At 43.6% G+C, this 22623-nt stretch overlaps 1 protein-coding gene across 1 annotated transcript in view; it reads right to left on the bottom strand.

Annotated features, from left to right (window-relative positions):
- The window catches only part of LOC147113870 (glutamate receptor ionotropic, delta-2-like), an 826198-nt gene that overhangs the window by 187667 nt on the left and 615908 nt on the right, over positions 1-22623 (bottom strand). The window contains exon 10 of the mRNA XM_085995253.1: positions 9324-9521. Within this exon, the coding sequence (XP_085851379.1) occupies positions 9324-9521 (198 nt within the window). The remainder of the gene's footprint in view (positions 1-9323; positions 9522-22623) is intronic.

Raw genomic sequence — 22623 nt, 5'->3', positions numbered from 1 at the left:
CTCCCCTTTAATCAGGGGAGGAGGCCAGCAATCATGCAGCCAATAGCGCTCCACTTCCTTCTTGGGACGCTACTACTGAATTTTTCGGGGAGCTAAAATTAGCGCCCCAAAAAGGGCTATACCCAATTTTTCCCCCTTTGTGTTTAATGATAGTTAGCAAACTACCACATGAATCTCTATCAAAAGTTCTTCTATGACAGCATATATTTATGATGTAGTTCTTCTGAAATGAGATGCTTCATCAGCATCCATAATCTAACATTTAAAAATATGAAGAATCATTACGATGGTAATTTAAAAAACATGTAGCTTGCACTGCGTTGGAATTCTAATTTAGTTATGATTTTAGTGTTATTAACAAGAACAAAAAATTGTTATATTAACTCTTTAAATGTTATTGCCTTTCCAACATTCAAAACATGGACCTAATACTTCATTTGTACAACCTGTAAAAATTATCTATATTTTATTGAAAACCATACATCTGAACACATTTCCTGTCTTCACAACTTGAATTCCTATTATAATGTATTGGTCACACTTTGTCATCTACAAATATACACTGGAATTTATAATTGTAATGATTTGATGCAAAGTGCGACAAATACATGACAATAGAATAATTCGCTGCTGAAGCACAGAGCGCAACGTGAACAGAGTGCATCGTAAACAGAGTTGGAAGTTGGCATTTTGGTGAGAGGGGGACTCTCTGGTAAGTAATGGGTGAGTAGGCCTCAAACTGAAATTTAGTTCAACATTTAAGAATTTAATTTATAACTTTAAAATCTGTAACACGGTGGCATAGTGGTTAGCACTGTTGCCTCACAGCGCCAGAGACCCGGGTTCGAATCCGGCCTCGGGCGACTGTCTGTGTGGAGTTTGCACATTCTCCCCGTGTTTGCGTGGGTTTTCTCCGGGTGCTCCGGTTTCCTCCCACAGTCCAAAGATGTGCGGGTTAGGTTGATTGGCTATGATAAATTGACCCTTAGTGTTAGGGGGATTAAATACGTGGGGTTACAGGGATAGGGTGGGATATGTGTTGGTGTAGGGGTTACGGGGATCGGGTGGGATATGTGTCGGTGCAGGCTCGATGGGCCGAAATGGCCTCTATCTGCACTGTGGGGTTTCTGTGTGATTCTGTGTGAAAAGAAACTGCAAGTTATTCAACATGGAATACTCTCCACTTGCCTGGATGAGTGCAGCTCCAATAACACTCAAGAAGTTTGATATCATCCAGGACAAAGCAGCCCACTTGATTTGCACACCATCCACCACCTTAAACATTCACTCCCTCCACCACTGACACACATTGGCTGCAGTGTGTACCATCTACAAGATGCACTGCAGCAACTCGCCAAGGTTTCTTTGATAGCACCTCCCAAACCCGCGACTTCTACCGCCTAGAAGGACAAGGGCAGCAGGCGCATGGGAACACCACCACCTCCAAGTTCCCCTCCAAGTCACACACCATCCTGACTTGGAAATATATCGCCGATCCTTCATCGTCGCTGGGTCAAAATCCTGGAACTCCCTCCCTAACAGCACTGTGGGAGTACCTTCACCACATGTACTGCAGCAGTTCAAGAAGGCGGCTCACCACCACCTTCTCAAGGGCAATTAGGGATGGACAATAAATGCTGGCTTTGCTAGCGATGCCCACATCCCATAAATGAATAAAAAGCACAGTTAGCAGAAACTGCAAGTCAGTGGCAGTTAACAGTCAATCAGCTGTAAATGATTGCCTGAATAGGGGGTAATTACTGTGAGCTGGATGCTCATTGAGTAGTTGTAACTTGGGTGTGGGCCAAAAAGTGTATAAAAGGTTATCTGCTGAAGCACAGAGCACAATATGAACGGAGTGTATCGCAAACAGAGTGGGATGTTGAGAATTTGAGAGTGGGAATTTTTTGCAGGTAGGGAAGGAAGTGCTCCTTTTTGCCTTTAATACTTGTAGTGATTCGTGTAAGCTTGAGGTAGTAAGTATTTAAAATTGTGTGTGGAAATCAAAACGGTCTAAAAAGTAATTATCAATAAATAAGTATAAACTAAAATATGGCAGGGCAGGTTGTGTGTCTGGACTGCAATATGTGGGAGTTTGTGGACAGCAAGACTGACCTGAGCGAACACTCCTGCAGTAGATGTCTCTGTGGTGTATGTACCTTTAAGAGAGAACTACTTTTACAGCTCCTGTATACTGTAGTACCGGCAGTGACCACACCTGTATATAAGCCTTGAGCATGCCTCTGTACTGTCAGTCGTGAGACTACCCTACTCCAGTAAACACCTGTTGATTGTTAAGTTACAGCCTCCGTGTAGTTATTGGAAAACATCATACTTTAAGAATCACGGATTCAACAGTCTCCACCTTGAATCTCTCTAGCTCAGAGTCATTGAGCTGGAGTGCGAGTTGGAGACACTCCAACACATGGGAGGAGTATCTGGACAGTTTGCTCCAGACCTCGGTCACACATCGTAGAAAGATGCAGGATCAGAACGGGTTTGGTGTGACTGACAGTGTACAGAGTAAGGGGAACTAGGTGAGATAGAAACAAGGATCTGCAGAAACTGATCCTATCCAACAGGTGCAATGTACTTGCTACCTGTGAAGATAAAAATTAAGACTGTTGGAAGGTCTTGAGCAGGAGTTTGTACAAAGGGAGGAGGAGGGGAAGTGTAATATGATTGTTGTAGGGGATTCAATAATTAGGGGGATGGATAGTATCCTTTGGATGCAGGATTGAGAGTCCCACATGGTATGTTGCCTACCTAGTGCCAAGGTGAGGGATGTCTTGAACTGGCGTGAAAGAATATTGCAGAGAGAGGAGGATGATCCAATTGTTGTGGTCCTTGTTGGGACCAACAACATAGGGAGAGTAGGCAAGATGACCTCTTCGGTGAGCACCAGGAGCTTGGAGCTAAATTATTAAAAAAACAGCTCAAGTGTTATAATCTCTGGTTTATTACCCAAGCCACATCAAATTGGTGTAGGGATAAGCAGATTAGAGAGATGAATATGTGGCTGAAGTAGTGATATGTGAAAGAGGGGTTCCATTTTATGGGACACTTGTACCAGTATTAGGACAGGAAGGAACTGTACCGTTCAGGTGGGCTCCACCTGAACTGGACTGGGACCAGGGTCCTAGTGGAAAGGATAAATAGGGTGGTCACAAGGACTTTAAACTAGTAAACGGGGGAGGAGGGCTAAGGTGGAAAAAGTAATATAAATAATAATTCTAAAACAAACGAAAGGGACGAGAGTAGAAGAAATTGTGCTTCAGGCATTAAGAGGTAAAGGGAAACAAAAAGATGTAAAGTAATTAAATCATGAGAGAAATAAGAAATGCGTGAGAAAAACAACATTAGAGCAGAAGGACAAGTTAAGGTGTGTGTGGCCCAAATAAGTGTTCTTCATACAATCGCACAGAGTATAAAGAACAAATTGAATGAACTGCAGGCCCAAATTTAATTTAGAGGGTACGACATGATGGTCATTATTGAAACATGGCTGCAAGATGGTCATTCCTGAGAACTGAATATACTAAGTTATAAGAACCACAGGAAAGATAGGGCAACTAGTAGAAGGGGAGGAGTAGCCTTTGTGATTAAGGATGAAATTACTTCAATGATAAAGGATATAATAAGGGGTAAGCAGGCAGTGGAGATGTTCTGGGTAGAATTAAGAGATAGAAAAGGGATTAAAGCTGTAGTGAGAGTTATGTATATCCCCACTAGTAGCAGCTGTAAAGTGGCAGAATTTATAAATGCAGAGATTAGACAAACATTCAGCAAAGGCAGAATGGTTTTAATGGAGGATTTTAATTTTCATAGATTGGGATAAGCAGACTAGTTCATGTCAGAAAGGTAGTGAATTTCTTGAGTTCAGGATAGTTTTCTACAACAATATGTCCACCAAGGAGGTGTGCAATATTGGGCCGGATTTTGCAGTCGGAGGCGTACTCCCTGATTTAAAAAAATTAAAATAAAATCTGCACCTACCTGCTGGCTCCCGGACTGCAGAGTCTTTGGGTCCTGGGCCTCCAGGCATACACCTGCTTAAAGGCCTGTGGTTCGGAAGAATCGCTGGGGTCACGTGGGCCAGGTCCGCCTATCAGAAAGTAGGATTCCTCAGATGCTAATAGGGATTCCATTTATGAACGGAATGCCCATAAGCATAAACCCAATCCCCAAATAATTAAATAATTTACACAACTGGAAGAAAAATAAATGTTCCCATTTTCAAATTTATTTAAAAGTTCCTTTCATGAAGGATTTACAATAAAATTAAATTTTTTGAAAAATAATTTTAATCTGGGCCAAAATTTACATAGGCTAATTTTAAATGTTTGCATGATTTTTAATTTAACATTTACATTAACCCTTATGCTGGTGAAAGCAGGCCCTCTGCCTGCTTTTACCAGGCGTAAGGGTTTTGTGGGGCGTTGCTACGCAGTTTGGGTCAGTGCGGATGATCTGTTAAGGCGAACTTTGACAGATCACAAGTTCTGGGTTTTTGCGCATGCACAGCGCATGCAAAAACCCAAAACTTGTGGGGCCTTTTATAAGGCTTATGATGACGTATGCTGTTGCCGTCATGGGTAATGGAAAATCCAGGCCATTAGATTTAATAATTGAGTAATGAGCCTAATGGTGCATGTACATTTATCTAATAGCATTCATAATATGATCTAGTTCAATGATGTGTTTTGAAAGGAAGAAACACAAAACAGCTACTAAGATTCTAGATATAAGTAAGGCCGACTTCAACGGGATGAAATAAAGACTGTCCACAGTAAACTGGGCAAATCTATTTGTGAAGATCAGTGGGAGGTGTTCAACAAAGAAGTTAACTTCATACAGAACCAATTTATAACCCAAGAGGCAAGAGCTCTACTTACCCAAAAAAAAGCCATGGATGACAAAAGAGGTAAGGGACAATGTAAATCTGAAAGAAAAGGCATACAAAAACTGCAATAAAAAGCACAGATCCTGCCGACTAGGAGAGATACAAAGCACAAAAGGTAACAAAACAGATAGTAAGAGCTACGAAAGGGAGTATGAAAAGAAACTTGCAAGGGATATCAAAATCAACACAAACTTTTTTACAATTATATTAGAAAAAAGAGGGTGGCCAGGAGCAATGTGGGCCCCTTGAAAACTGATAACTGATATTGTAAATAAAAATAAGGAAATGGTGGACATGTTGAATAAATTACTTTGCATCAGTATTTACAGTAGAGGATACCATGCTGGACATCCCAAGGAAACTAATATTGAATCAGGGATGGGGACTTACCAAAATTAATGTAAGCAAAGTAACAGAAATGAAGTAAATAATGGCACTAAAGAGTGACAAATCCCTAGGGCCAGATGTTTGCCGTCCCAGGAATTTAAAGAAAGTGAGTGAGAACATTGCAGATGTCCTACCTATAATCTTCCAAAGTTCTCTCGATTCAGGAACCATTCCTTTACATTGGAAAATTGCATGTCACTCTGCTATTTAAGAAAACTGAGAGGAAACCAGGGAATTGTAGACCAGTTAGCCTAACATCTGTTGTTGGGAAATTACTAGAGTCTATAGTTAAGGATAGAATGACTGAACACCTTGAAAATTTCAGCTGATCAGAGTGAGCCAGCCTGGATTTGTAAAGGGTCATCCATGCTTGGAGAACCTGCTTGAATTTTTTGAAGAGGTGACTAAAGTAGTGGACAGGGGAATGCCTATGGATGTTATTTATATGGACTTCCAGAAGGTATTCGATAAAGTTCCTCATAAGAGACTGTTAGCTAAAGTTGAAGCTCATGGAATTGAAGGCAAATTATTGACCTGGTAAGGAAATTGGCTGAGCGGCAGGAGACAGAGAGCAGGGATAATGGACAGGTACTCTAATTTGCAGGATGTGACTAGTGTTGTCCCGCAGGGATCTGTTAGGGCCTCAACTATTCACTATTAACGACTTAGGTGATGGGATAGAGAGCTACATATCCAAGTTTAATGATGACACAAAGATAGGCAGCACTATAAGTAGAGATGGAAACATAAAATTGCAAAGATAAAGAGAATATAGGCAAGTTTGAGGTCATCCACTTTGGACCTAAAAAGGATAGATCAGAGTATTTTCTAAATGGTGAAAAGCTAGCGGAGGTCCAAAGAGACTTGGGGGTCCATGTACATAGATCATTAAAATGTGATGGACAGGTACAGAAAATAATCAAAAAGGCTATTGGAAAGCTAGGCTTTATATCTAGAGAAGTATAATACAAGGGGGTAGAAGATATGCTATAGCTGTATAAAGCCCTAGTTAGACCAGACCCTGGAGTACTGTGAGCAGTTTTGAGCAACACCTTAGGAAGGATATGTTGGCCTTGGAGGATGTGCAGCATAGATTTACTCAAATGATACTTGGACTCAAGGGTTAATTTATGAGGAGAGATTACTCAAACTAGGGTTGTATGCCCAGGAATTTAGAAGGTTAAGGGGTGATTTGATCTAAGTTTTCAAGATAATAAGGGGAACAGATAGGGCAGTTAGAGAAACTATTTCCCGCTGGTTGGGGAGTCTAGGACTAGGGAACATAGCCTAAAAATAGAGCCAGATCTTTCAGGAGTGAAGTTAGGAAACATTTCTGCACACAAAGGGTGGTAGAATTTTTCTTTTTATTTGTTCCTGGATGTGGCCGTTGCTGGCAAGGCCAGCATTTGTTGCCCATCCCTAATTGCCCTTGAAAAGGTGATGGCGAGCTGCCTTCTTGAACCGCTGCAGTCTGTGTGGTGAAGGTACTCCCACAGTGCTGTTAGGGAGGGTGTTCCAGGATTTTGACTCCGTGACGATGAAAGAACAGTAATATATTTCCAAGTCTGGATGATATCTGACTTGGAGGGGAACTTGGAATTGATGGTGTTCCCATGTGCCTGCTGCCCTTGTCCTTCTGGATGCTAGAGGTCGTGGGTTTGGGAGGTGCTGTCGAAGAAGCCTTGGTGAATTGCTGCCTTATAGATGGTGGAAAGGCTTTTGAGAATCCCTATTTTCAGCCCTGATGTGTGGGCATCCCGACGGCTCCGAGCCACACCATGGTCAGCGAGGCGGGTTGTCAGTCTGTGGGGGTCGGAGGGGTCGAGATGTAGGGGTTTCGCAAAATCCCCTATTTCCCTGAAGATTGGAAATATTGGTCCACATCGTGGACGAATTATTGGGTGATGTGACTGGTCTACAGTGTTTTAAAATGTGCCGAGAACCGCAAAAGACTGCTGAGATGGAAAGAACGTGGACAACACGGGAGTCGAGGAATTCTGTGGAAAATATTCACACACCTGAAGACAGTGCTTTTATTAATAATCGTTCCCTGGAGTTTGGGCAATCACAAAAGGTTTTAAAATAGCCACAGAAAGCATGGCAAAAGTAGCAGCAAGCAGCTCGAGTTGCCTGTGTGTACAAAGTGGGAGGATACAGGGGCTGTGAGTCAGACCTGCCAATCAAAGGGAGGTTCCCTTCGAAGCACTTGAAGTTGTTTATTGACTTAAGCAATTACCCACTTGAGAATTGACCACAGGACAATCGATTTGAAACTGCTTCTGTTTACACAGCCATTCAGAGCTCTCTTAAACAATGATAGACTGAAATCATGGAACGGATTTCGATTTGCAACCATTTAAGAATTGAATGGGTTTAAATCACCCATCATCTTGGACAATAGAGCAGTTGAATTTCCCTTTTGTTTTAGCCCAGGTGGGCTCCGGATGTGGGCGGGAACATTTCAGCCCCACAGTGCAGCCACACTAACCCAGTCCAACCACTTTGAGTTAGGCAATCACAGCTTTTCTCTTGTGAATTGGAACTTTGTGTGCATGAATTTTCCAGACAGGCAAACAGCAGGGGTGGGGGGGCTCACAAGGTATATGAGAGTTCCTGAGAAGCTATCGCTCTCTTTACTTCCTGGGACCACAGGTGAGCCTCGCTCTCTCTCTCACTTCGCTGGACCACATGTGAGCAGAGTTTCTGACTCCTCAGCAAAGCAACCTAGTAAGGAGTTAGGGGATGGTAATTAAGGGGATATTGCTAAGATTGTTTAATTAACATTGTAGTCACTTACCCTTCGTTTATACCGTCTGCATTCCCCCATTTAAGCAATTTTACTGTAATTACTGTGTTCGTGTGGTATAGTTTGATATTTGATTATAGTTTCTTTTAGTTAATAAAACTTGATTTTTCTCTCATCCAAACCACGTGTCCGTTTTAATATCATTAATTATAAGTCCTGCAGTCAGAACTGGAAGGTGGGGTAACGATTTGAAACCGCTGTTTGAAAATTGGTTTATTTGGAGTGCAGGCAAAGGCTGCAGACCAGGTGAATTACCTTAAACCAGTTAAAAGAAGCCCCCCCTATAGAGATGTCTGGTGTGCATGTGAGTGATGGGTGCATGTGTGCAGAGGTAAGTGTGTGAGGTGAGTGTGAAGTGTTTTAATAAGTTTTACTTACCTTTGCTTCTTCCTCTAGGCTTCATCCCTTCAGGTCTCGGGAGTCCCTCATCTCACCAGCACAGAAAGCAGAATGGCCGCTGAACTGTCAAAAGCTGCAGCCTTCAGCTTTCTGCTCAGGAGAGATCTCTAACTCAGCCTGAGTGATAGGACTAGACTTAGAGGACAGATTGTCAGTGTTTGACAGCTTCACAGAGCTGTCAAATGCTGACATTTCAGCTGTCAAAAGCTCTTGACAGACGAAACATCACTCGCTGACATCACCTGTAACCGGCTTTCCCTTAATTGGCCTGCTAAACCCGCTGGGTGAGCTTAACAAGGTCAATCGAGGGAAAATAGTGTGGGTTGGCCACAAGTCAATGGAGGTGGGACTGAAACCCGACAAGTGGGAGTCCTGCCTCCAAAAGCTCCCCATTGAGAAAATCAAGCCCAAAGTGACAGTTACAAACTGAACCCTTAATCCACAGGTGCCTCTTTCTAAGGTAGTTTGTGATTGTGACCGCTGAAAAATCTGAAAACTAAACTGAAACAATCTTTGGCGCTTGAATTCAATAACCATATCTTCTGAATCAAAGGAAAGATGCAAAAGTAAACACAGGTCTGTAGGAGTCTGTCTGCAAATGTTTTGAGCAATGTTGAAAATAGGAAAAATGCATGCTGAAAAATCAATTGTGGTTCACTGAATCATGAGCAAGAATTAAACACAATTCTAAAAGAGCAGAAGTGGAAGAACTTATGCACCAAAAGTGCCAACTTCAAGCCTGTTATTATAAACTCTTTCATTTAAACTGTGAATAACACAAAAGGAGATTAAATACTACATTAATAATTTTCAGTATGAACTACTTACCTTGTTAACAAGTTCGGCTATCATTCCATTCCATTTTCCATTATTTTGTAATTTACCATATTGATTATCAGGAGCTTGATAGATTCGATATTTGAAGCCAAGATGCTCTGACAAGGCATTCAGAATATCTATAGAAAAACCGCAAAATTCTTTAGGTTGTCCAAATATGTTCTCTGACACCATAACAAATGGAGCCACCTGGAAAGAAGATTAAGAAAAAAGATCAGATCATATCTGAGGCTCAATTTTTTGGAAATAAGATTCAACAATAATTTTGCAGTGAAACCAATCATCAAATGATATAATATGCTAACATCAATAGCATTTTTCTCAGGAATATTTTAGGTATGAATTTTGCTTTTCTAATGTACATTTATAAAATATAATCTGGATAAATTAAATGTACACATTATAAGTTTTCACATCTTTATGTTAAAGAAAAAAAATTCTCAAAAGATGGCAGATTAAATGACATTAAACTTGAAAACCAAATCATTGCACTCAATGCATTCAGTGCTAATCTTGTCTATTGCCACAAGCTGGTGGCACATCTGCAAAAATAAAGTTGGGTGATGTGGTTCCTGTGTAGGACTATACACATTCATTTAGATTAAACAGGATTTAATTTACTTTCCCCCAATAATAATTCTCTCTCTTTTCAAAAAAGGTTTCTGAAAAGTTGGTATCTCTGCAGTGGATAATGAAGAAAATTCAAAAGTTGACTCTTAATGCTGTACAGTAATAACACCACTTGAATAGTTTAGCAGTGGCTTGTCAAGTTTATCCAATGTATTGCTGAGCCAAACAGGCCAGTTGGTTTAATCCCCAATCTGTATGGTGTTAGCTGATCTAAGATGGAGCAGTGGGGATGCACTACTATTGGCCCATTATGCCTGGGAAGAAAAAAAAATCAGCTAAGGTTTTTGGTCCCGATAGCTCCCTGGGAAGTGTGCAGGAGTGTTGGTGTCAAGTAAGGACAGAATTGAGCTTGACTATGATGCCTCAATGGTTGACTAGCCTGCTGTCAGTCACAGCTCACAGATGAATAATGGCTACTTGGACAATGTACTGGAGGGCAACTAGCACCCGTTGGAACTGTAACCGAGCAAGAAGTCTACATCCTTTGGGAGAAGAGACAACAGAAGAAAATTGGCAAATGTAAAATATGAGCCTCACACTTAAAAAAAAAAAAAAAAGTTGGTACTATTTGACTTGTCAAATAGTGATGACTGTATAAGTTCTTAAAGATTTCTACATAAACTCATGTTATCTGCTTTTGCCATCATTATTTGAAAGAATTGAAATAATGAGAACATCCAGCAAAGTATATTATTATAAATCAGAAATTCAGCTTTGAATGTTAATTCTGAATCTCAATATTTCAGTAATCATACTCTGCTTTCGGGTGCAGATTTCCTAACCAAGCAATTTTGATTTTATAGGTTGTATGTTGCAACATTTGTCACTGGTGAATTAATCCAAACAGAACAAATTCAGATTAAACCAATTCATTTTTAAATGATATAAATTCAGACTCCGATAAGGACTCATAATAAAAGCATTCTCATGTTTTTGCCTTTCTAGGGCTTGGTTTTTAACCAATCGTGAAAATTTCAATCATGTATCTGCAGGACAAGGATGAGAAGTAGTACACCACTTAAGTGGGAGTATGAATTAAAAAAATGTAGTATTCAATTGTATTTTATTTGCATAATTTATTCAAGTGGAACAATATGGATTATTGCAAAGACTCGTCAGCAACTCTGGGTCAGCAGAGAGGTAGTTTCAGAGCTTGTGCCATCTGCTTAACAGACATCTGCAGAAATTGTCCACTGCAGGAATGGCATTGCCAGTGGTTGTCAAGGTCACCATTGTCTGTAACTGCAATGTCTTCTTCCAGTGGTAACCTCTGAGACAGAGGGTTCAAGTGGTAGTCTCTGAGACAGACAGTTGTGTTTTTAGGCCCCACTCCAAGAGTTGAATATATAATTCAGGGTCATTCTTCATGCGTAACACAGAGTGCTGCATTTTCAGAGGTTCATCTTTCAGAGGAGATATTAAAGTAAGGCCTTGCCTATCTGTTCCGGTGGTTCAGGTAGCGGTTAAAGAACTCATGGAAACTTTCAAAGATCACCACGTTGTTCTCCTGGCCAACAAACTTGCCTCAACTGATATCGTCAAAAACAGAATAATTGCTCATTCATTTCATTGCTGTTTGTGGAACAATGCTGTATGCAAAATGGCTGCTGCATTTGCTTATATATTAAGTGTCTGTACTTCAAAGCAATGAATTGTATGTGAACTGCTTTGGAACACATTTGGGAGACATGTTAAGGCGCCATATAAATGGAAGTGTTTTCTTTCTTTATCTGCAATCTCAGCCAATTTACTGCTCAAAGACGTATGTATGTATAAAACTGAGTGACTGATACATTGCTCAACAGGGACAGCACTTGACAGTTTTTTTACCCACTGAATAGCAACAGAAACAGGGTATGGTAACCTAATTTCACCACACTGTCTCCCTAATTCCCTCAAATCCAGGGGTCACACAAGGCACCACTATGACCATGCATGCCACTGGTTACAGTGTCATAGTGTGCATGATGAGAAAAAAAAGCTGTCTAGCCTGTCGGTGATCAGGAACTGAATCATGCAGAGCAATAGTTGCTTCTCAAGCAACAGTCGCAATACACGCATTCTGAGGCAATCATCTGCTTGTGCCCCTTCAACATTGTAGCCAAGCAGGTCTCTCGCTCTTTCTTTACCAACAACCACCATGGTCTCCATTCTAGGGTGTCTTTCTGCCTTTCCTATCCCTCAAGTAGGTGTCTCTCATTCTTTGCCTCATAATATGGAGCCAACTGTCTCAATTGTTCTGCCTCTTCCTGTCCTGTGCGTCAGTTCAGTAGGCACATACTGGCACATAATTAGGACAGTAGCCTGTGCGCCAATTCATTTTAGCTTGCAAGTCAGTGCTTTATGTTTAGTGAACTGAAATCCATTTCAAGCACATTTCTCATTAAAGCCTCAGAGTTGATGTAAAAATATTTCAATGAATGCCTACATAATTCAACTGTTTTTCTGCTGGATTTGCTCTTTTTTCCTGTATGTCTAGTTGGACTAGGCGCAAAGGAAGTGTCATGTGTGAAGGAGATCTCCCATTTTTTTTGTATTTCTTTGTAATCTTTAAAAGAGTTTTTTTATACTGTGCTTTTGTTAGAGTTTTTTTTCCATATTTTTGATATTTGAAAACATTTTGTGGACCACTTTTTTGACTCCTTCAGGTTAATTTGTTTTTAAAGCACCTCAAATTGTGTAACCAAAACTGCACACCATACTCTAGAATTGGCATCACCACTAATCTGTACAATGTCAGTATAACTTGTCCTGAATTGTAGTTTAGTGGCCTGTAGATGCACCCCAGTATCCAATTTACTTTATTAACTGTTTAGAACTCTCTCACACTCATCAAATGCTTTTAGAATATGATCAGTGATCACTCCCAAATCCATTTTCTTTTCAGTCACTCTCAAACCACCCTTTCACGTTATCTTAAAAATAAGATGTTTTCATGCCACACACAGGTTGACTGCTACCTGCTCCTATATGTATTACTCTATATTCATACATATTAAAATCCATCTGCCATTTAACAGCCCATCTGCGCAATTTGCCCATGTCTCTCTGAAGACAGTCAATCTTTTTTCCCCACTCAGACTTGCCCACAGAACATGGTTGTAAGCAAATTTGTTGGCCCAAAGATTGCAGTTGGCGGCGTAGCTATGGAGTACATCGCTGACTTACGGAAAGAATTTGCACTTACTTTGTGCGAGGCCCCACATGTAGACTTGCCTGAGCCCAGCGTACAACCTCTTCATAAGAGAGGACATGCCCACAAAATCTTTCAAAACCAAACCACGCCCACAAGAACTTCTTTCAGTCTGTAGCATTTGAAACTACCTTTTTAACTTTTAATTGAACAGCAAATTGTTCCTTAATATTAAATTTAGATGTATGTATTTTAGAGAACATTCACGTTTCATTGCAAGACAGTTACTGAATGTGTTAAATGAAAACAAATAGCGAAGATAGAATTGTTGGCAAAATATGTAGAATTGTTGGCAAAATATGTAGAACTGCACAGTTACCAAAGCTGGTACTTGGACTTATTTCATATATCAGCATTTTGTTAAAACGATGTAACAAAATCCCAACATGCTGATTTTTGAAATGCAGTATCACAGCCAAAAAAACTCCCACTAGGTTTTCGGAAACAAAACACCTGCTTCAGTGAGAGTGGGTGCAAAAAAGGGGACTGGTGTTTATTATGTACTGTAACATTTGCCAACAAAACCAAAAAGTAGTTGTGTTTTCCTTCCTACTCCATATGAAATTCACGTGCAGCTATGTACAATGTACTTGTCACAATGTCTGCTTTCTCGCATATAGATATAATACATATAAAGTTCTATAAAATGTGTGGATATTTGATATATGTGCAATAAACATAATTAAACATTTCATGTGTACATTTCTATAACTTACAGAAGAAGGCTGAGCACCCAGTCTGCCACGACTCCGTATCATTTACAAACAGTGCGTGAGACGTTGGAATATGATAAGGCTTGTTGGTGCAGAATACTAATAAAAGCGGTATGTGTTCAGTACAAGTACCCTCCAGGTTCCTTTCACAGTGAAACAGGCTCTTGCGCCTGCTTTCACGAACCATAACAAAAATGTCTGTAATTCCTGGGCAGTTGGTGGGCAATTAGCCCAACTCTGTGCCAGCAATGAGTGTTTCTCTGTCGGTGCGAATCATCTGTCAAGATGTACCTTGACAGATCGCAAGTTCGGATTTAATCCTGAGCTTGCGGTATATTTGAAAGGCGGCATACCCACCGCAAAATGTGCCCCAATATTCCTACAGACAACCTGTTCCATAGCATTTACAAATAATGTAAATAACAACAATCTCAGAACAGATCATCGTGAAACCCCAATGATTAGTACATGGCTGCCCTCTTTCTGCAAAAATAGCCTCATTTCACCTTTTCTACTGGTATGTAGCAGTTACCAACTAGCATCATTCAGTTCTACCCATATTGTAGCAACAATGGCCCAGAAATTCGGGTCAGGAGCTTCCCGCGGGTGTAAGCCCCCGACCTGCACTTATCTAGCGCGCCGGCCATTGAGCTGTGGGCCCCCGTGGAATACCGATCCTGGGCCTGCTCCAACTGCCAGCGTGCAGTGCTTGCGTATCCCAGGGGCGCAGTTAGCTCGATGGCTCTCCATGGCCCACGTGATCCCAGGGGACGCAATCAGAGCAGGGAATGCTTCATTCATAAGTTTGACAGGAAGGGCTGTCAAACTTATAAATACTATGGCCTAGAAATTCAGTATAGTCACGTTTGGGGCGCTACAGCCGGGCGTTTGCTAAATTTTGCGTCCGGCGCAACTTAGCGCCATCTTCGCCGATATTCAGTTGCATCGCCCCAAGAGGTTGCTGCTGCGGTAAAGCAGGCGATGCACGAGTATCATAAGGCGCTAAGCTGGCGAGCCGGGGCGCTACCACCGAGGGCGGGCGCAGCGCAGATGCGGCGAGTTGCTGATTGAAGGCAGACAGTCAGGCACCGGTCAGCACTTAAAGGGGGAGGGTGGAATTGTTTGGCTGCCACGCCCTACACACTGCAGCCCTGAAGGAAGGCCTGACCAGTGCTATTTCAACTGCTCCATGCCCAGGAGAATGGAGAAGGCCAGGGAGAGAGCGCAGTGCTTCGGCGAGGGTGACCTGAGGCTGCTGGTTGGCGCAGTGGAGCGCAGGCGCGATGTCCTCTTCCCTGAGGGTGCCAGGAGGCCGCTGCCCTCCGATTATCGGAAAGCCTGGAGGGAGGTGGCAAACAGGGTCACTTCCAACAACGCAGTTGCCAGGACTCCCATCCAATGCCGGAAAAAATTCAACGACCTCACTCGGGTTGTCAGGGTGAGTACCCTTTCCAGTATCCTCCTCATCCCTGCATGTGCACCTCAGTTGATGGCCAAAGGGACCTGAAAGCCCTAATGCCCAGCCCTCATCCAGCAGCTATGGGACTGTCATGAAAAGCACTTGGACATTCAGGAGTTTATACACTGTCAGAGCTATTCCACCATGGGAGGCTGTGCAGGCAAGATGAGGGCTTTACACTGTACTTAGAGGCCGTCTTTCTCTCGCAGGGCAAGCTGGCGCATAACCGGAGACAGCAGCGTCAGACCGGGGGAGGCTGTCCTGACCTGAAACAGCTCAGCGACATAGAGCAGCGAGTGGAGCGGATCATGGCAGGCCGGCTGATTGGCCCCGTCGCCACTGGAGATGCTGACCCTGTTCTGGGCAGCAATGGTAAGGTCATCACCATTTTGACCTCTCTCTTTCCACTTGTGCCTCACAGCAGCATCCTTTGCCACTATCGAACCAATGCAGTGCATAGCAGCACTCATGCCTCCCTCGCTGCTGCCCTGTCCTCACTCTAAAGCAACTCTTGTGCCTCCCTGCTTTCAGATGGTGACTCGCCAGGTGAGGAGGTGGCCCCTTAAGCTGGCACTGTCTTGGAGTCAGACATAGAGGAGGAGGAAGAGGAAGCCGGCCCATCAGGGACATCCTCAGCTGAGGCAGCCCATGGCCATGAGGGGGACACGTCGTCCCTGGAGGGGAGCAGGGGGGAAGGGTCAGAGGAGAGTGAAGCTCCGGGGACCAGCGGGCTGCAGCAACGTGGGAGGGTTGGGGAAGCTCGGCGGCCTTCTCCCCCGGAGGGAGAGTCTGGCCTCGAATCCTGCTACGGTGAGCGCAGAGGAGGTGCGGCTCCTTGTGGAAATGGGCGCCCAGGCTGAGCGCAAGCACACTGAGCTCATGGCTGCAGTGGCAAGGATGCCTGACTCCATAGAGTCACTGGCAAGGAGTGTTCAGGAATTTGGGGCGGCACAGGCCAAGAGTCTGCAAGAATTCAGTGCAGCACAGGCCAGGAGTCTGCAGGACTTCACGGCAGCCTCCAGCCAAGTGATCAGTCGTGCCGTGCATTCACTGGCTGGTGTCATCCAGACACAGACCAGGGCCACACGGGCACTAACTGCTGCCACCCTTGCTGGATCGGGCAGGCATCGCCGGGGCACTCGCCGCGCCGCAGCAGCCCAGCAGTCTGTGCTTCAGCAGATTGCTGCGCTTGCTGCAGTGCTGGCCCGTGCGAGTGCCAGTGAATCAGTCGACCAGGAAGTGCCTGTGCTCTGTCAGGTTGGCAGCATTCCTGCAGCCAACATGGTCACTCCTCCACTGCAGCTGCCACCACCCGTCGGACAGACTGCTGCCGCCCAAGCAGAGTTGAGCTGGTCCAGGCCGACCCCCAAGGGCATCTGCCGTCTCACCAGCTGACCCTCAGCAGCCTTCCCCCAGCCTTGCTGCAGCCACTGGGGTCCCATTGAGGAGCTGCAGGGCGGGTAGGGGCCAGTCACGGAAGCGAGACGAATCACCCTCGCAGGGGAAAAAGTAGAAGGTGTGGCCATATGTGTTGTTTTTTATATACAGGCCGAGACTGGCGTTTTTGTTTTTAATATAAAGGCCGAGACTGGTGTCTTTGTTTTTTATATAAAGGCCGAGACTGGTGTCTTTGTTTTTTATATAAAGGCCGAGACTGGTGTATTTGTTTTTAATATAAAGGCCGAGACTGGTGTGTTTGTTTTTTATATAAAGGCCGAGACTGGTGTCTTTGTTTTTTATTTACAGGCCGAGACTGGTGTCTTTGTTTTTTATATAAAGGCCGAGACTGGTGTATTTGTTTTTAATATAAAGGCCGAGACTGGTGTGTTTTTTTTGGGGGGTTTCTCCGAATTAGTTTGTCATGCGGGAAGGGCACAGAGTTATCAGAGTGAAAAATTTTCTTTAATCGCACTGTCCATGTTGGCTTTTGGAAGTATTTGTTGCCTTGATCGGCTGAGGGCTTGCGGAGTGGCTACATTCATCTTCTTTCATTGGCACAAGCCATTCCCTGAGAGGGGTCCTAGAACCGAGTTGCAATACGCCGCCGACGGACGGCCCTTGCACTTTGTGCCTCCCTCCCGTCCTGGTGCTCCTCCTCCCGCTCTTCCTCCTCCTCCTCTGGTGGTCCTCCAATGTCTGCTGGCAGTGGCTGAGTCCTGTGGATAGCCAGGTTGTGCAGCATGCAGCACACGACAACGAAATGGGAGACTCGCTCAGGTGAGTACTGTAGGGCTCTCCCGGAACGATCCAGACAGCGGAACCGTTGCTTGAGCACACCGATTGTGTGCTCAATGATGTTCCTGGTTGCTTGATGGCTGTCATTGTATTGCTCTTCAGCAGGGGTGCTGGGCGCACGGAGCGGGGTCATCAGCCAGGTGCACAAAGGATAGCCTTTGTCCCCGAGAAGCCATCCTCATGGGGGAGGCTGGGCCTCGAACATGTCTGCCACAGAAGTCTGGCGCAGGATGAAGGCATCGTGGCTGCTGCCTGGAAAGCGGGCATTGACAGCTAGCATGAGCTGCCTGTGGTCACACACCAACTGCATGTTGCGCGAATGGTAGCCCTTCTGGTTGCAGTAATCCTCGGCATTCTCCAGAGGTGTCCGCAAAGCCACATGCGTGCAGTCAATGGCGCCCTGCACCATGGGGAAGCCCGCTAATGCTGCAAATCCCATTGCACTCTTGCTGCTTGTCCTCGGTCATGGGGAAGGAGATGAACTGACGTCTCCTTCTGAAAATGCAATGCAGTAAGCCAACGTTTGCACCCATTGCGGCCCCCATTAGATGTCTCGAATCAATGCTATGGCACTGAAAGTTAAATCCAAGTGCAAAGCTCTGGCCTGAAGCCACAAGTACCTGAGCGAGTGTTGAGTCAAACCAGAGGTCTCTCCCTTTGTCTCTCTCCAAATATCCATCTCTCACAAAGAAGGAGTGGAGCAAAATGGCTGACATTTATACTGCAGGAGGAGTCCCCTTTAATTAGTGCCCCCCGTGCCCCGCAGCAACTGGGAAACATTCCCCTTTACCAGTCGCTGGGGGCGCCAGACGCACAATAGGCCGGCGCCACTGAATTTCCGGTTCGGGGCGCACAAAGGGCGCTGCACCATGAAATCACGTCAGGATCTGTGCGCGCAGCTGAGCGCGCGCAAAGGTTTTGCGCCAGCGCTAAATCTTAACTGAATTTCGCAAGAGGCGCAGATCTCGCCGCGCCCTAGCCGCTTCGTGCCCCACTTCTCGCCCTCTTAAGGCGCTAGCAGCTGGCGCTAACAACTGAATTTCTAGGCCTATGAGCCCCAAAACATCACTAAATCTTCAAATACATTTTTTTTAAATCACATTTTTTAAATAAATATAAGTTACATGAAATAACTATTTTAAACAATAATTTAAATTTTTGAAAAAAATAATTTTATTTTCTAACGGGGCTAAAAATAAACTTACCTTTCTTTAAAGTATTTAAAAATAATAAACCTGTGGAAAAAATGTTTTAATTTTAATTAATTCACCACTTACCTTGTAAAAAGCAGGCCTTGTGATTGCTTTTTATATGTGTAACTTCTGGAGACTTACCCTCCCGGGAAAACCTGCAAAAAAAAATGCAAGTTCGATGTGCACGCGCAGCCTCTCCTGCACACGCGTTCGACCTCTTAACCCCTCCTTTCAGGGGATGGAAGTGCCGGTTTCCCGCGCATGCGCAGTGCATGCAGGAAACCGGCACTTCCATTGGGCCTACGGGTGGGGACCTGAAGTTCTGGGCCATTGGGTAGCACTCTCGCCTCTAGAGTCAGAAGGTTGTAGATTTAAGTGCCACTCCAGACCCTTGAGCACATAACCAGGCTAACACTGCAATGCAGTACTGAGGGAGTGCTGCACTGTCGGAGGTGCCGTCTTTTGGCATTAAACTGAGGTCCCGTCTGCCTCTCAAGTGAATGCAAAATATCCCATGGCACTATTTTGAAGAATAGTAGATGAGTTTTCCCCGGTGTCCTGGCTAATATTTATCATTCAACCAACATCACTAAAACAGATTATCTGGTCGTTATCATGTCGCTGTTTGTGGGACCTTGCTTTGCACAAATTGGCTGCCACGTTTCCTACATTACAACAGTGATTACACTTCAAAAGTACTTCATTGGTTGTAAAGTACTTTGGGATGTCCTGAAAGGCGCTATATAAATGCAAGTCTTTCTTTTTTCTTTATACCCTTGCCAGTTACATGTACCTCTCACTCCAGTATTTTATTCCTGATGTGCCTTGCATTTGGATAATACATTAACTATCTCTTAAAACAATTCCTTATCTCATCTGATCTTTAGCTAGTGTTAGCTAATGGAATTTCTTTCCTTTTTAATCTGTTCTGTTTGAAACTCTCCCTCCTACAATATCTTCCTAAACACACATTGACTTACTAAGTTGTTCCTTTCTAATTAGTACAGTGTGTGACATATGTAGCAATCTTGAAGTCATAAACTTTAATTAATTTGGAATCTAGCTCCTCAAACTCCCTCTGGAAGACCTCTATCCTGTCCTTTTTTTAATGTAGTTGTTCCTGCATGAACCACAACTTCTGTTTGATTTCCTCCCTTCTTTCCCCCAGGTTTCCCCTATATCCTTTATTTTGGCACCTGGAAGGCAATACACTATTTGGAACACCAAGTCATGGCTACAAAACAAGGTGCCTATTCTCTACACGATCATTTTACCCATGGGTAAGCCCCTGCTTTGTGGCACCATAGTGTTGTTCTTAGTTACTGCTCCTTGTGTCATCAACTTCATCGTAAGAAATTTATACAGCACCTAATCACATCCTCATGTCCCAAAGCACTTTTCACTGTTGTTAGCAAGTCACACTTGACAGCCAATTTGCACACAAGATCCCAGAAACAGCAAATGAACGGATAACTAGTTATTGTCCAGGATACTAGAAGAATTTCCTGCTCTTATTAAAATTGTGCTATGAAATCTTTTACACTTGTGTTAAAGGTGTTATACGTGTCAAAAATTATTTACCTTTGGATAAATCCAAACCAACAATGTTTTTCTGTATTGGTTTCCCCTGTCTCCTACTCTTCCTTCAGATGGCAACTCACTTTCTCTCCTCTGCCCCACTTTTCTCTTTGGAGGGTGATCAGTTGTTGGAATGTGTCTTCCAGAAACCTTTCCTCCCCACAATATGCTGCAGAGTATGTCCAGCCAGTCCTTCAGCTCATCATTCTATCATTCATTCACCAAAACTATCTGTCACTTCATGTATGTGTATTCCTGCTGCACATTTTATCCTCCAGGATATCACACATCTCTTGCCTAGCTCCTGGTCCCACCCTTTCTATACTCCTAACTGCTTTGCTACTCTTGAATTAATTAATTGGAATGAATTCTCATTTAGCTGCTGATCGTGCAGATTCAGGACACCTCTGTCTCAGCACTGAATGCCAGTTCTGGTCAGATTCCCTCTACTAAAAGCCTTCTTACAGCTCAATAGCTCTTGCTTGCATGCACACTAATTAAATCCACTCAAGCAGCACCAACAGCCAATTCAAACGTAGTTTCTACTTAAAAATAGCCAATGAAAAAAAGCCTAGCCATCAGTACATCGACACATAATTAACAAGCAGCTTCTTATTTCAATGAGCAATCAACACTTGCAAAAGTAATCACTCAAAAAATAACCCAGCCATCCATTAAACAGGAAGACTAATTTTAACTAATTTGTGAATAAGTATAATTTAATACTCATCTACTCATTCCAGTTCAGGCCTCTTAGAATCATAGAATAGTTACAGCATGGAAGAAGGCCATTCAGCCTGTTGAGCCTGTGCCAGCTCTCTGCAAGAGTGCTTCAGCTAGTCCCACTCCACCACCCTTTCCCCAGAGCCCTGCAAATGTTTTCCTTCAGGTACTTATCCAATTCCCTTTTGAAAGCCATGATTGAATCCACCCTTTCAGGCAGTGCATTCCAAATCCTAACCACTCACTGCGTAAAAAAGTTTTCCCTCATGTTGCCTTTGGTTCCTCTGCCAATTACCTTAAATCTGTGGCCTCTTGTTCTTGACCCTTCCGTCAATGGGAACAGTTTCTCTCTATCTACTCTGTCTAGACCTCTCATGATTCTGAACACCTCTATCAAATCTCCTCTCAACCTTATCTGCTTTAAGGAGAACAACCCCAGCTTCTCCAGTCTATACACATAACTGAAGTCCCTCATCCCTGGAACCATTCTTGTAAATCTTTTCTGCACTTGCTCTAAGGCCTTCACATCCTTCCTAAAGTGCGGTGCCCAGAATTGGACACAATATTCCAGTTGAGGTCGGACAAGTGTTTTATAAAGGTCCATCATAACTTCCTTGCTTTTGTACTTTATGCCTCTATTTATGAAGCCCAGGATCCCGTATACTTTTTTAACTGCTTTCTCAACCTGCCCTGCTACCTTCAATGATTTGTGCACATATACCCTCGTCTCTCTGTTCATGCATCCCCTTTAGAATTGTACCCTTTAGTACTTCCTCGTTCTTCCTACCAAAATGTATCACTTCGCACTTTTCTGTGTTAAATTTCATCTGACACGTGTCCGTCCATTCCACCAGCCTGTCTATGTCCTCTTGAAGTCTATCACTATCCTCCTTACTGTTCACTATACTTCCAAGTTTTGTGTCACCTGCAAATTTTGAAATTGTGTCCTGTACACCCAAGTCCAAGTCATTAATATATATCAAGAAAAGCAGTGGTCCTAGTACTGACCCCTGGGGAACACCACTGTATACCTTCCGAAAAACTACCGTTCATCACTACAAAAGCAAAATACTGCAGATGCTGGAAATCTGAAATAAAAACAGAAAATGCTGCAAATACTCAGCAGGTCAGGCAGCATCTGTAGAGAGAGAAACAGAGTTAACGTTTCAGGTCGATGACCTTCTGTCAGAACTGGAAAAAGTTGGAGATGTGACAGGTTTTTAAGCAAGTGTAGGGGCGGGGAGGGGAGGAAAGAACAAAAGGGAAGGTCTGTGATAGGGTGGAAGGCAGGAGTGATTAAAGAGAGATTAAATGACAAAAGGGATGATGATGCAAGGCAAAAAGAGGTAGTAATGGGACAAGGGAAGAAACAAAAGTTGGGTCTGGAGCAATGTTCCCTGTAAGCTGCCTGGTTGCACAGCGCTCCAGGGACCTTGCGCAGCCAGCTTGCCGGCTATTCAATGAGAGAAACCGTGCATGCACGGTATTTTGAGGCACTGCTACTCTACCATGCCTAGCAGCTGACTCTAATGCAGCAGTGCCTACTGAAACCCATGAGTTCCCAAGC

This window comes from Somniosus microcephalus, chromosome 8, assembly GCF_052327205.1.
Source record: "Somniosus microcephalus isolate GS21.2 chromosome 8, FLI_Smic_1.0, whole genome shotgun sequence".
In the NCBI taxonomy this organism is placed as follows: Eukaryota; Metazoa; Chordata; class Chondrichthyes; order Squaliformes; family Somniosidae; genus Somniosus; species Somniosus microcephalus.
Note: the sequence above shows the minus strand (reverse complement) of the source record. Positions and strands in the feature narration are given on the sequence as shown.